The 11,712-nt window shown below is 36.7% G+C and overlaps 2 protein-coding genes across 2 annotated transcripts; both read left to right on the forward strand.

Moving 5' to 3' along the window:
- The first annotated feature begins 2,239 nt into the window (after positions 1-2,239).
- AT5G12950 (proline-tRNA ligase (DUF1680)) lies at positions 2,240-6,780 on the forward strand. Its single transcript, NM_121298.3, has 12 exons — positions 2,240-3,351; positions 3,559-3,761; positions 3,851-4,048; positions 4,136-4,207; positions 4,288-4,383; positions 4,467-4,546; positions 4,638-4,713; positions 4,792-5,002; positions 5,099-5,298; positions 5,372-5,477; positions 5,579-5,668; positions 5,788-6,780. The coding sequence occupies exons 1-12, from the start codon at positions 2,838-2,840 to the stop codon at positions 6,525-6,527; spliced, it is 2,586 nt and encodes an 861-aa protein (NP_196799.1). The 5' UTR covers positions 2,240-2,837; the 3' UTR covers positions 6,528-6,780.
- Positions 6,781-7,413: 633 nt separating this feature from the next.
- AT5G12960 (proline-tRNA ligase (DUF1680)) lies at positions 7,414-11,487 on the forward strand. The gene is made up of 12 exons (NM_121299.4): positions 7,414-8,034; positions 8,271-8,473; positions 8,560-8,757; positions 8,845-8,916; positions 8,997-9,092; positions 9,176-9,255; positions 9,348-9,423; positions 9,506-9,716; positions 9,817-10,016; positions 10,090-10,195; positions 10,297-10,386; positions 10,500-11,487. Exons 1-12 carry the CDS (start codon positions 7,509-7,511, stop codon positions 11,237-11,239), a joined length of 2,598 nt encoding a protein of 865 aa, NP_196800.2. The 5' UTR covers positions 7,414-7,508; the 3' UTR covers positions 11,240-11,487.
- Positions 11,488-11,712: the final 225 nt, after the last annotated feature.

Below are 11,712 nucleotides of genomic sequence, written 5' to 3' on the forward strand. Positions count from 1 at the left end.
GAAGACTTTCTCTCAAAGTATTCTTGTATGAGCTTTCTATGTTCTACAATAATTTCATAAAACTCATCGATTAACTATTAAGTATTCCAATTATTGTAGGGTAAATGTATTTAACTACCATATCGTTGAAAAGATAAAAAATATATATATATATGGTCTTACAATTAGAGACTTGCTCGGTCTTGGTCTTACTAACTAATCCCCCTTCCACTATATATGTGCAATAAGTTTCTTAGCAAGATTAGTCTCACCAACTCGAAGCATTGGAATGGATAAAGATATACTTTTGACATACTTTTGAACTATTAGTATGAGTTTAAATAAAATCAATTCTTCGACACCAACTAGAGTTGAGTTATATACATATGCATTGACACACAAAACCTTAGTCCTATACAGTATATTCTACATAGCTTATCAACTGAACAAGGTTACTGCCTTTGTAGCAATCCAATAAGGCACAACAACATAGTATTTACGTTTTCTCACTACAACGTTGCTAAAATGTTTTTTTTTTTTATATAGGTATTCAGTAGGTTTATTTTTTATAATATCATTCATTTTTTATTTCTCCCACAGATACCAGATCTTTTTAGGAACATTGTATTTATGGTACATGTATTTTTAAAACGGATCTAAGATCGGATCCAAATATCTTAGTTTTAAAATTAAGGTATCCGTATCTAAATCCATAAAGTCTAAAGACATTAAATTCTAGATGGGTTTTCAGATCTTAGATATTTGATTCACCTCTAATTTCTAGAAGGAGTATATGGCAGTGTACAAGTGGTAAGAAAAGTAACTCGTGTATCCTTTGCACTATACTCGAAAAAGAGACATTTGGTGGTTAAGATTGACGTGTACATGATGCTCCTTTCTTGAAGCAACAAACTAAACTCGTCATCCTAAATATTCATTTCCTTAAACTTTTTTGAACCACTGATTTCCCAACCAAAAAAAATAAAAATCTTTAGAGAGAATTGATCTAATAATTGACGGCAGCAAATATCTTAGCCACCTATGAAAATAACTAAATTGTCGGAATGTCGAAAAGACTTCATCTTAAAATTGACAAATGACGAATACATCTAACTAACCATCCATCACTCTTCATAAATACACAACTACTCTTTCAGTGTATATCCTCTTATTCAATATTTTGGTTAAATCTTTTATTCTTTTATTTACTTTTACACTCATAATAATTGCACATCAGGGAATATCGATATTGATAGTGTTTTGAGGATTATTTAGTAAGTAAAAACCTAATTTTAGTTTAGTAAACAGTAAAATATACTAAGAGTGTTAATAGTTTTTCTAAAAAGTCCATAATATAGATCGTCGAACTATAAATGTAATTTGTACAAAGAGAATCTCCCTTGAAAAAGAGAAGACAGAAACCTCAGAAGGAATATATGACAGTACAAACAGTAAATGAATCTCTTACCCACTTTAGATATATAATTGGGGTTGAAATAGTCTTCATTTGTCGTAATATGTACATATGTTCTCCAATCTCCATATACCAAATAGACATGAGAGAAGAGTGAAGACTATTTCAGCCCAGTTCAACAAATTGAGTTATAGAATCATGTATTGTTATGCTTTGTAAAATGCATATGTATAATATAGTTTTAGTTTTGCTTAGTAAGACAAGTTTATCATTCATAATAATACTTTTGTTTGCATGCTATTTTACAAAAGAGTTTCTCTGATAGATTTGTCTTCATTTACATGTCATCCTTTTCACTATCTCTCTTTATGTCTTCTTCAAGCATCGAAGATATCAAGCACTAAAAAAAGAAAAGAAGAAAGAAATCAAGCATTGCAGTCACATCGTTCTCACACACCAAATGATCTACCAGATGCCATTTTATTATTAATTACAAAACTATTAACTACTCATATTAAATATTTTTGAATAATGATAATGCTTTTTTATAGTGCAAAATTAGAAAACTAGAATTACATGTCATCCTGTTCCAGTTAGTTGTGTTCCAAATTCCAATCATTCAAGCATATATATATTTTTCAAATAGGATAAAATGAAATAAGTTTCTAGTTTAAAAATAATGTTAAAAACAGTTAAGGTTACAACTTTAGTTTATAAACAAACAGTTAAGGTTACAAATTTAGTTTATAAAAAAACAGTTAAGAATTTAACACACCAAAAGCACATAAATTAGTGTATTTATTTAGACGGCATGCAAATTAAAATAATTCTTTTAGTTTATTATAATTTGTATGAATCTCCTTCAACCTTTTTTCCCCAAAACTCCTCTCTTCTTCTCTGCAACGAAAAACCTCTTCTTCTTCTTCTCTCTCTCTATCCATTTTCACTAATTAGCGATTAAAAAGGATTCTTTTTGTGTGTATTAATTATCGCTTAAATCTTAAATAATTCTCCTAATCGTCTCTGCACGTTGGTGATGGTGTTTAGTTGTCAATTCTACATCTCGAGGAAATCCAGAAACAGCTCACTGATCTATCGAAACAGTTTTTTTTCTTTTTACAGAGTCAATAGAACAAAACCAGATAACAGAGATAGTGACAAACCATCCGTGACCTCCTCTGTTTTTATCCTAATCTCTCTGCTTTCTCTTTCACGTGATTGAATTCTTTTTCTTTGTTAGACATTGCTTAAATCTTCACAACTCTTTTGCTTTATATATGTCTCTTCTCACATTATCCTCTTCTTCATATTCAAATCTCCTCTCCCTAACTGTTTTATGGTCTCTTGGATTCTGAATTTGGGATCTTGGGGTTTCGGGTTTTGAACCATCTCTTTAGACTTTAGTTACACTTTTTTCATTCTTTTTTAAGACAAAAGAGATACGATGAAGTCTGGTCTCATCATAACCATTGCTCTGTTACTATACACAAGCAGCTTTGTTCTTGTTTCTGTAGCGAAAGAGTGTACCAACACTCCTACGCAGCTCTCATCCCATACTTTCCGCAGCGAGCTTCTGCAATCAAAGAACGAAACTTTGAAGACAGAGTTGTTCTCTCATTACCATTTAACTCCAGCTGATGACTCTGCTTGGTCTAGTTTATTGCCAAGGAAGATGTTGAAAGAAGAGGCAGATGAATTTGCTTGGACTATGTTGTATAGGAAGTTCAAGGACTCTAATTCCTCTGGTAACTTTCTTAAAGATGTCTCTTTGCACGACGTTAGGCTCGACCCAGACTCCTTTCATTGGAGGGCTCAGCAGACAAACCTTGAGTATCTATTGATGTTGGATGTTGATGGTTTGGCCTGGAGCTTCCGTAAAGAAGCTGGTCTTGATGCACCTGGAGATTACTATGGAGGATGGGAGAGACCAGATAGTGAACTCCGTGGCCATTTTGTCGGTATAAACCTCTGCCTTTTTCCTCAGTTCAATATACTTTCTATATCCATGTTGTTGATAGTAATGCAAGAAAAGGTTTTGAGATTTGATGTTTGGTATATAGATTGCATAGACCCTTAAAAGGATTATACACTTTAGATTGCATAGGCCCTTAAAGGAATTACCTTTTACTAGATGGCTCATAAAGTCTGTCTATTTGTTTTTGAAGGTCACTATTTGAGTGCAACAGCTTATATGTGGGCTAGTACTCATAATGATACTCTCAAGGAGAAAATGTCAGCTCTTGTCTCAGCTCTATCGGAATGCCAACAGAAGTCTGGCACAGGATATCTCTCTGCTTTTCCTTCCAGTTTTTTCGACCGCTTTGAAGCTATAACACCTGTTTGGGCTCCTTACTACACCATTCACAAGGTGAAAATAAGTTAGACTCTTTAACTGTGATGTAGTTTGATATGCTTATGTTTGCAAAAGAGGTTCAACTTTGTCTTAATTTTTGACAGATTTTAGCTGGTCTGGTTGATCAATACAAGTTGGCTGGGAACAGTCAAGCTTTAAAGATGGCAACCGGGATGGCTGATTATTTCTATGGCCGTGTTCGTAATGTGATAAGGAAGTACAGTGTTGAACGACATTGGCAATCACTAAACGAAGAGACTGGTGGCATGAATGATGTTCTTTATCAGCTATACAGCATCACTGTGGGTTAAAATCTAATCAGACTCAAAAAGGCAACCTTAGATTTCTATGTAGCTCTGTGTCATTTTTTAGTTTATTGGACTCTGCAGGGAGATTCCAAGTATTTGCTGCTCGCACATCTCTTTGACAAGCCTTGCTTTCTCGGAGTCCTCGCAATTCAGGTAGTTTACTTGATGATTAGCTTGAAGCCTTGAAGAGATGTGAATGGTAAGGTCACATAACTTGACATGTTTGTTTGCAGGCCGATGATATTAGTGGATTCCACGCTAATACACATATTCCCATCGTCGTTGGATCCCAACAACGGTATGAAATCACTGGTGATCTACTCCATAAGGTATCGAAGAGTAACCAAGAAAAGTATGACATTTTTATCAAAGAAGATATTGGTTCTCTTGATTCTGAAATCTGCATTTCCAGGAAATCTCGATGTTCTTTATGGACATTTTTAATGCTTCTCACAGCTATGCAACAGGAGGAACATCAGTCAGTGAGTTCTGGTACTACCATTACCTGACTTTAGTCTTTGGTTCATTGTAACATGACTTTTTGTTTTAAGTTCTAACCATGATTTGGGAATGGTAATATTAGGCAAGATCCCAAGAGAATGGCGACTGCACTGCAAACTGAAAACGAGGAATCATGTACTACTTATAACATGCTCAAGGTAGGATTTTAAACTTTTCCCCCTCTTTCTATTTGCTCAAGGTAACATACTAACATATCAACACTTGTACAATTTCAGGTCTCTAGGAATCTGTTCAGATGGACAAAAGAGGTTAGCTATGCAGACTATTACGAGCGCGCCTTGACCAACGGCGTGTTGGGAATTCAAAGAGGAACCCAGCCTGGACTGATGATCTACATGCTCCCATTAGGTAAAGGTGTTTCTAAGGCTGTGACTTATCACGGTTGGGGAACACCTTATGATTCCTTCTGGTGTTGCTATGGCACTGGTAAACTCTTAACCACAATTCATCTGGTTTTCTACATTTTTGTAAGATACAAAAGTAAGATAAATTTTGAGGGTCTTTTTTTGTTTCTGTCCACAGGAATTGAATCCTTCTCAAAACTGGGAGATTCCATATATTTTCAAGAAGATGGTGCAACTCCAGCTCTTTATGTCACCCAATATATATCAAGCTCACTTGATTGGAAATCTGCTGGTCTTTCAATATCTCAGAAAGTTAATCCTGTTGTGTCGTGGGATCCGTACATGCGTGTGACATTCACTCTTTCTTCTTCCAAAGTGGTAAAACTTTTGCACAACTTGATGCAACATGTTACATTGAAGAAAGAGTCTGATGGATCCAATTTTGTTGCAGGGAGTGGCGAAGGAGTCGACTTTGAATCTAAGAATTCCTGTTTGGACTAACTCTATAGGTGCCAAAGTATCTTTGAATGGGCGACCCTTAAACGTACCAACTTCAGGTGATTTGAGCATTAGGTTCTAAAAAGCAGAACTCGCTTGACTGTTACAGTCTCTAGTTTGTGAAATGAGAATCATATTGTACCTGTCTTTTTCTTTGCAGGTAATTTCCTATCAATCAAACAGAAATGGAAATCTGGTGATCAAGTAACCATGGAGCTACCAATGAGTATCAGAACCGAAGCTATAAAAGGTATAAACACACAGTTTTGCTTTTGTAGACTGGTACCCTTACTCCGGCAATCTATAACTAGCAGTATATGTATAAATTGTATGCAACTCTGTTTTGACATTATTTTGTGAGTATTTCAGATGATCGGCCAGAGTACGCATCTCTTCAAGCCATACTCTATGGCCCCTACTTGTTAGCCGGACACACGAGCAGGGACTGGAGCATCACAACTCAGGCTAAACCTGGAAAATGGATAACCCCTATACCTGAAACTCAAAACAGTTACCTTGTCACACTCTCACAACAATCTGGAAACGTATCTTACGTGTTTTCAAATAGCAACCAAACCATCACAATGAGAGTATCACCCGAGCCAGGGACACAAGATGCCGTTGCAGCGACTTTCAGGCTCGTGACTGATAATTCTAAACCACGGATTTCGGGTCCAGAAGGACTAATTGGAAGGCTGGTCATGCTTGAGCCGTTTGATTTCCCTGGCATGATTGTAAAGCAAGCAACTGATAGCTCCCTCACAGTTCAAGCTTCTTCTCCTAGTGACAAAGGAGCTTCTAGCTTTCGGTTAGTATCTGGACTTGACGGGAAGCTAGGAAGCGTTTCGTTAAGACTAGAGAGCAAAAAAGGTTGTTTTGTGTACAGCGATCAAACCCTAAAGCAAGGGACAAAACTAAGGCTAGAATGTGGTTCGGATGCGACTGATGAGAAGTTTAAAGAGGCAGCAAGCTTTAGTTTAAAGACAGGAATGCATCAATACAATCCAATGAGTTTCGTGATGAGCGGAACACAGAGGAACTTTGTGTTATCGCCATTGTTTAGCTTAAGAGATGAAACATACAATGTGTACTTCAGTGTGCAAACTTGAAGAAAGAAACCCTTATTGGGTGAAAATATAAGAAAGAAAAGTCTCATTTGAAATATAGACATGTGTTTAGATGTTTAGCCTCTTAGGTTTGTTTGTGATTTTGTGTTCTGCAATGTCATCTAAAAATGTATGTTGCTGTTACAATAAATATAAACAAATGTGTTTTTATAAATTGTGCTAACGATGAATCCATGTCTTTCTTTATATTCTAAATATAGAGTGGAGAATAGTGTGTTGCCTTGAGCTTTCATGAAATAATATTCTCATATGTGATCTGTTGCAGAAATTAGAATACCATAGTTATTGTATCAAAATATCCAACACATGAAAAGTAAAATATCCAACAAAATCACACGCATAAACATTACTTACGAATACGATAGTTATTGTGTTTATGCGTGTGATTTTCACTTTGGTGGAGATAACTTCTATAGAAGAGGGGAGAATATTATACAGTATTTTGGAAATATGTTATAATTTTGGAGAAATCACAAATCAAAGTTTATAATTACATTCAGGGAGATTTTACAAGATTATAGAAAAACTTTATAAGATTTTGGAAAAACTAATCATAGAAATTATACAAAATTCTCTAGTAATCATTTAAAATCTTTGACATATCTACTTTCTATATTTTTTAAAAGTCATTAAAATTCTTTCAAAATCACAAACCAATAACACCCCCTTAATCTTTTTTTACAACAAATCCTCCTCTGTTTTTATCCAAATCCTCTCTGTTTTTATCCAAATCCTCCTCTGTTTTTCTCTTTCACTTGATTGAATTCTTTTTTTAGCAGACATTGCTTCAATCGTTAGAAAATCTATTTTTGGCACACATTTTCTTTAGAAATCTTTTGCTTTATAAACATCTCTTCTCATTATTTTCTTCTTCCATTTCAAATCCCCTCTCCCTAACAGTTTTGAGTCTCTTGGATTCTGAACGTGGGATCTGGGGATTTGAATAGTTACACTTTTTTGTTTATGAAAAAACATACGATGAAGTCTGGTGTGATCATAACCATTGCTCTGTTATTATACACAAGCTTTCTTCTTGTTTGTCTGGCGAAAGAGTGTACAGACATTCCTACGAAGCTCTCATCGCATACTCTCCGCAGCGAGCTTCTGCAATCACAGAACGCAAATTTGAAGTCAGAGGAGTTCTCTCATTACCATTTAACTCCAACTGATGACTCTGCTTGGTCTACTTTGTTGCCAAGGAAGATGTTGAAAGAAGAGACTGATGATTTTGCTTGGACTATGTTGTATAGAAAGTTCAAGGACTCTAATTCCTCTGGTAACTTTCTCAAGGATGTCTCTTTGCACGACGTTAGGCTGGACCCGAGCTCTTTCCATTGGAGGGCTCAGCAGACAAACCTTGAGTATCTATTGATGTTGGATGTTGATGGTTTGGCCTATAACTTCCGTAAAGAAGCTGGTCTTAATGCTCCTGGAGTTCCCTATGGAGGATGGGAGAAACCAGATAGTGAACTCCGTGGCCATTTTGTCGGTATAAACCTCTGCCTTTTTCCCCAATTCAATACACTTTCTTGATTCATGCTGTTGATAGTATGCAGGAAAAGGTTTTGAGATTTGATGTTTGGTATAGATTGCATAGGCCCTTATAGGAATCACCTTTTGACATTTCATAGACACTTGAAAGGATTTTAACTCTTACATTGCATAGAACCTTAAAGGAATGACCTTTTAGTTGATGGCTCAAAAATCTGTCTGTTTGTTTTGAAGGTCACTATTTGAGTGCAACAGCTTATATGTGGGCAAGTACTCATAACGAAACTCTCAAGGCGAAAATGACAGCTCTTGTCTCAGCTCTAGCGGAATGCCAGCAGAAATATGGCACAGGATATCTCTCAGCTTTCCCTTCCAGTTTTTTCGACCGGTTTGAAGCTATAACACATGTTTGGGCTCCTTACTATACCATTCACAAGGTGAATAGTCAGACCCTTTGACTGAGTTGAAGATTGATATGCTTATGTTTTGCAAGAGAGTAACATCTCTGTCTTAATTTTGACAGATTTTGGCCGGCCTGGTGGATCAATACAAGTTGGCTGGGAATACTCAAGCTTTAAAGATGGCAACAGGGATGGCTGATTACTTTTATGGCCGTGTTCAAAATGTGATAAAGAAGTACAGTGTTGAACGACATTGGCTATCACTAAACGAAGAGACTGGTGGCATGAATGATGTTCTTTATCAGCTATACAGCATCACTGTGAGTTAAAATCTTATCAGACTCTAAACTCCAACCTTAGATTTCTATCTAGCTTTGTGTTATATCATAGTGTTTTGGACTCTGCAGAGAGATTCCAAGTATTTGTTTCTCGCACATCTCTTTGACAAGCCTTGCTTTCTCGGAGTCCTCGCAATTCAGGTAATTTACTTGATGATTAGCTTGAAGCCTTGAAGAGATGTGAATGGTAAGGTCACATAACTTGACATGTTTGTTTGCAGGCCGATGATATTAGTGGATTCCACGCTAATACACATATTCCCATCGTCGTTGGATCCCAACAACGGTATGAAATCACTGGTGATCTACTCCATAAGGTATCGAAGAGTAACCAAGAAAAGTGTGACATTTTTATCAAAGAAGATATTGGTTCTCTTGATTCTGAAATCTGCATTTCCAGGAAATCCCGATGTTCTTTATGGACATAGTTAATGCTTCACACAGCTATGCAACTGGAGGAACATCAGTCAAAGAGTTCTGGTACTACCATTACTTGACTTTAGAGTTTGGTTCTTTGTAACATGACTTTTTGTTTTAAGTCTTAACCATGATTTGGGAATATTTAACATTAGGCAAGATCCAAAGAGAATGGCGACTACGTTGCAAACTGAAAACGAGGAATCATGTACTACTTATAACATGCTCAAGGTAGGATTTCAAACTTCCCCACACCCCCACCCCCCTCTTTTCATTTGCTCAACGTAACATATTGACACTTGTACAATTTCAGGTCTCTAGGAATCTGTTCAGATGGACAAAAGAGGTTAGCTATGCAGACTATTACGAGCGCGCTTTGACCAACGGTGTGCTCGGAATTCAAAGAGGAACCGATCCCGGACGGATGATCTACATGCTCCCATTGGGTAAAGGTGTTTCTAAGGCTGTGACTTATCACGGTTGGGGAACACCTTATGATTCCTTTTGGTGTTGCTATGGCACTGGTAAACTTTTAACCACAATCATCTGGTTTTCTACATTTTTCTTGTTTCAAGACAGATTAATTTTGAGGTAATGGTAGTAATTGAATCTTTCTGTCCACAGGAATTGAATCCTTCTCAAAACTGGGAGATTCCATATATTTTCAAGAAGATGGTGCAACTCCAGCTCTTTATGTCACCCAATATATATCAAGCTCACTTGATTGGAAATCTGCTGGTCTTTCAATATCTCAGAAAGTTAATCCTGTTGTGTCGTGGGATCCGTACATGCGTGTGACATTCACTCTTTCTTCTTCCAAAGTGGTAAAACTTTTGCACAACTTGATGCAACATGTTACATTGAAGAAAGAGTCTGATGGATCCAATTTTGTTGCAGGGAGTGGCGAAGGAGTCGACTTTGAATCTAAGAATTCCTGTTTGGACTAACTCTATAGGTGCCAAAGTATCTTTGAATGGGCGACCCTTAAACGTACCAACTTCAGGTGATTTGAGCATTAGGTTCTAAAAAGCAGAACTCGCTTGACTGTTACAGTCTCTAGTTTGTGAAATGAGAATCATATTGTACCTGTCTTTTTCTTTGCAGGTAATTTCCTATCAATCAAACAGAAATGGAAATCTGGTGATCAAGTAACCATGGAGCTACCAATGAGTATCAGAACCGAAGCTATAAAAGGTATAAAACACAATTACGCTGTGTAGAGTTGGTTCTTGATTATTGTGTATAAATTGTATGCAACTCTGTAGTGTCAAAGCAATAACAACAGAACTGATTTTACATTATGTCAGATGATCGGCCGGAGTACGCATCTCTTCAAGCCATACTCTATGGCCCTTACTTGTTAGCCGGACACACGAGCATGGACTGGAGCATCACAACTCAGGCTAAAGCTGGAAACTGGATAACCCCTATACCTGAAACTCTTAACAGTCACCTTGTCACACTCTCACAACAATCTGGAAACATATCTTACGTGTTGTCAAACAGCAACCAAACCATCATAATGAAAGTATCACCCGAGCCAGGGACACAAGACGCTGTTTCGGCGACTTTCAGGCTCGTGACTGATGATTCTAAACATCCGATTTCGAGTCCAGAGGGACTAATTGGAAGCCTTGTCATGCTTGAGCCGTTTGATTTCCCTGGCATGATCGTAAAGCAAGCAACTGATAGCTCCCTCACGGTTCAAGCTTCTTCTCCTAGTGACAAAGGATCTTCTAGCTTTCGGTTAGTATCTGGACTTGACGGGAAGCCAGGAAGCGTGTCGTTAAGCCTAGAGAGCAAAAAGGGTTGTTTTGTGTACAGCGATCAAACATTAAAGCAAGGGACGAAACTAAGGCTTGAATGTGGTTCGGCTGCGACTGATGAGAAGTTTAAACAGGCAGCAAGCTTTAGTTTAAAGACAGGAATGAATCAATACAATCCAATGAGTTTCGTGATGAGCGGAACACAGAGGAACTTTGTGCTATCGCCATTGTTTAGCCTAAGAGATGAAACATACAATGTGTACTTCAGTGTGCAAGCTTGAAGAAATAAACCCTTTTAAAACTCCTTTGGAATATAGACATGTGTTCAGATGTTCAGCCTCTTAGGTGGTTTGTGACTCTGTGTTTAATTTGCAATATCATCTAAATATGTATGTTGATGTTACAATAAATATAAACAAATGTGTTTTTATAAGTTATGCTAACGATGAATCCATGTCTTTCTGAAATCAGAATCATAGTTTGTGCATTCATGAAATATTCTCATGGTGTAGAAATAAAATGTTGAGAACATAATAATGTTTGCAGACAGAAAGTATATTCGGCTGTGCAATGAAACAAAGCAGTAGACAAAAAAACAAACAAGTCCTACAAACATTGATTTCTTTCAATCAATACACTCAACCTTAAATGCATTACTAAAAACTAAACTATTACGAGTAAGTGAAGAAATGATAAACTAATAAAAGTTGGTAGAGAAAGAGAGTGAAATTGGAAGTGGCTAATAGAAAAGTAA

This window comes from Arabidopsis thaliana, chromosome 5 (genome assembly GCF_000001735.4).
Source record: "Arabidopsis thaliana chromosome 5, partial sequence".
Classification (NCBI taxonomy): Eukaryota; Viridiplantae; Streptophyta; class Magnoliopsida; order Brassicales; family Brassicaceae; genus Arabidopsis; species Arabidopsis thaliana.

What these genes read in the sequence shown, in the direction of transcription:
- AT5G12950 (NM_121298.3), top strand. Translation starts at nt 2,838, where the DNA reads ATGAAGTCTGGTCTCATCATAACCATTGCTCTGTTACTATACACAAGC. An exon ending in CTTACTACACCATTCACAAG is followed by an intron (nt 3,762 to 3,850) that starts GTGAAAATAAGT and finishes AATTTTTGACAG; the next exon opens with ATTTTAGCTGGTCTGGTTGA. An exon ending in CTGGTGTTGCTATGGCACTG is followed by an intron (nt 5,003 to 5,098) that starts GTAAACTCTTAA and finishes TTCTGTCCACAG; the next exon opens with GAATTGAATCCTTCTCAAAA.
- AT5G12960 (NM_121299.4), top strand. Translation starts at nt 7,509, where the DNA reads ATGAAAAAACATACGATGAAGTCTGGTGTGATCATAACCATTGCTCTG. An exon ending in ATCAGCTATACAGCATCACT is followed by an intron (nt 8,758 to 8,844) that starts GTGAGTTAAAAT and finishes TGGACTCTGCAG; the next exon opens with AGAGATTCCAAGTATTTGTT. An exon ending in CTTAAACGTACCAACTTCAG is followed by an intron (nt 10,196 to 10,296) that starts GTGATTTGAGCA and finishes TTTTCTTTGCAG; the next exon opens with GTAATTTCCTATCAATCAAA.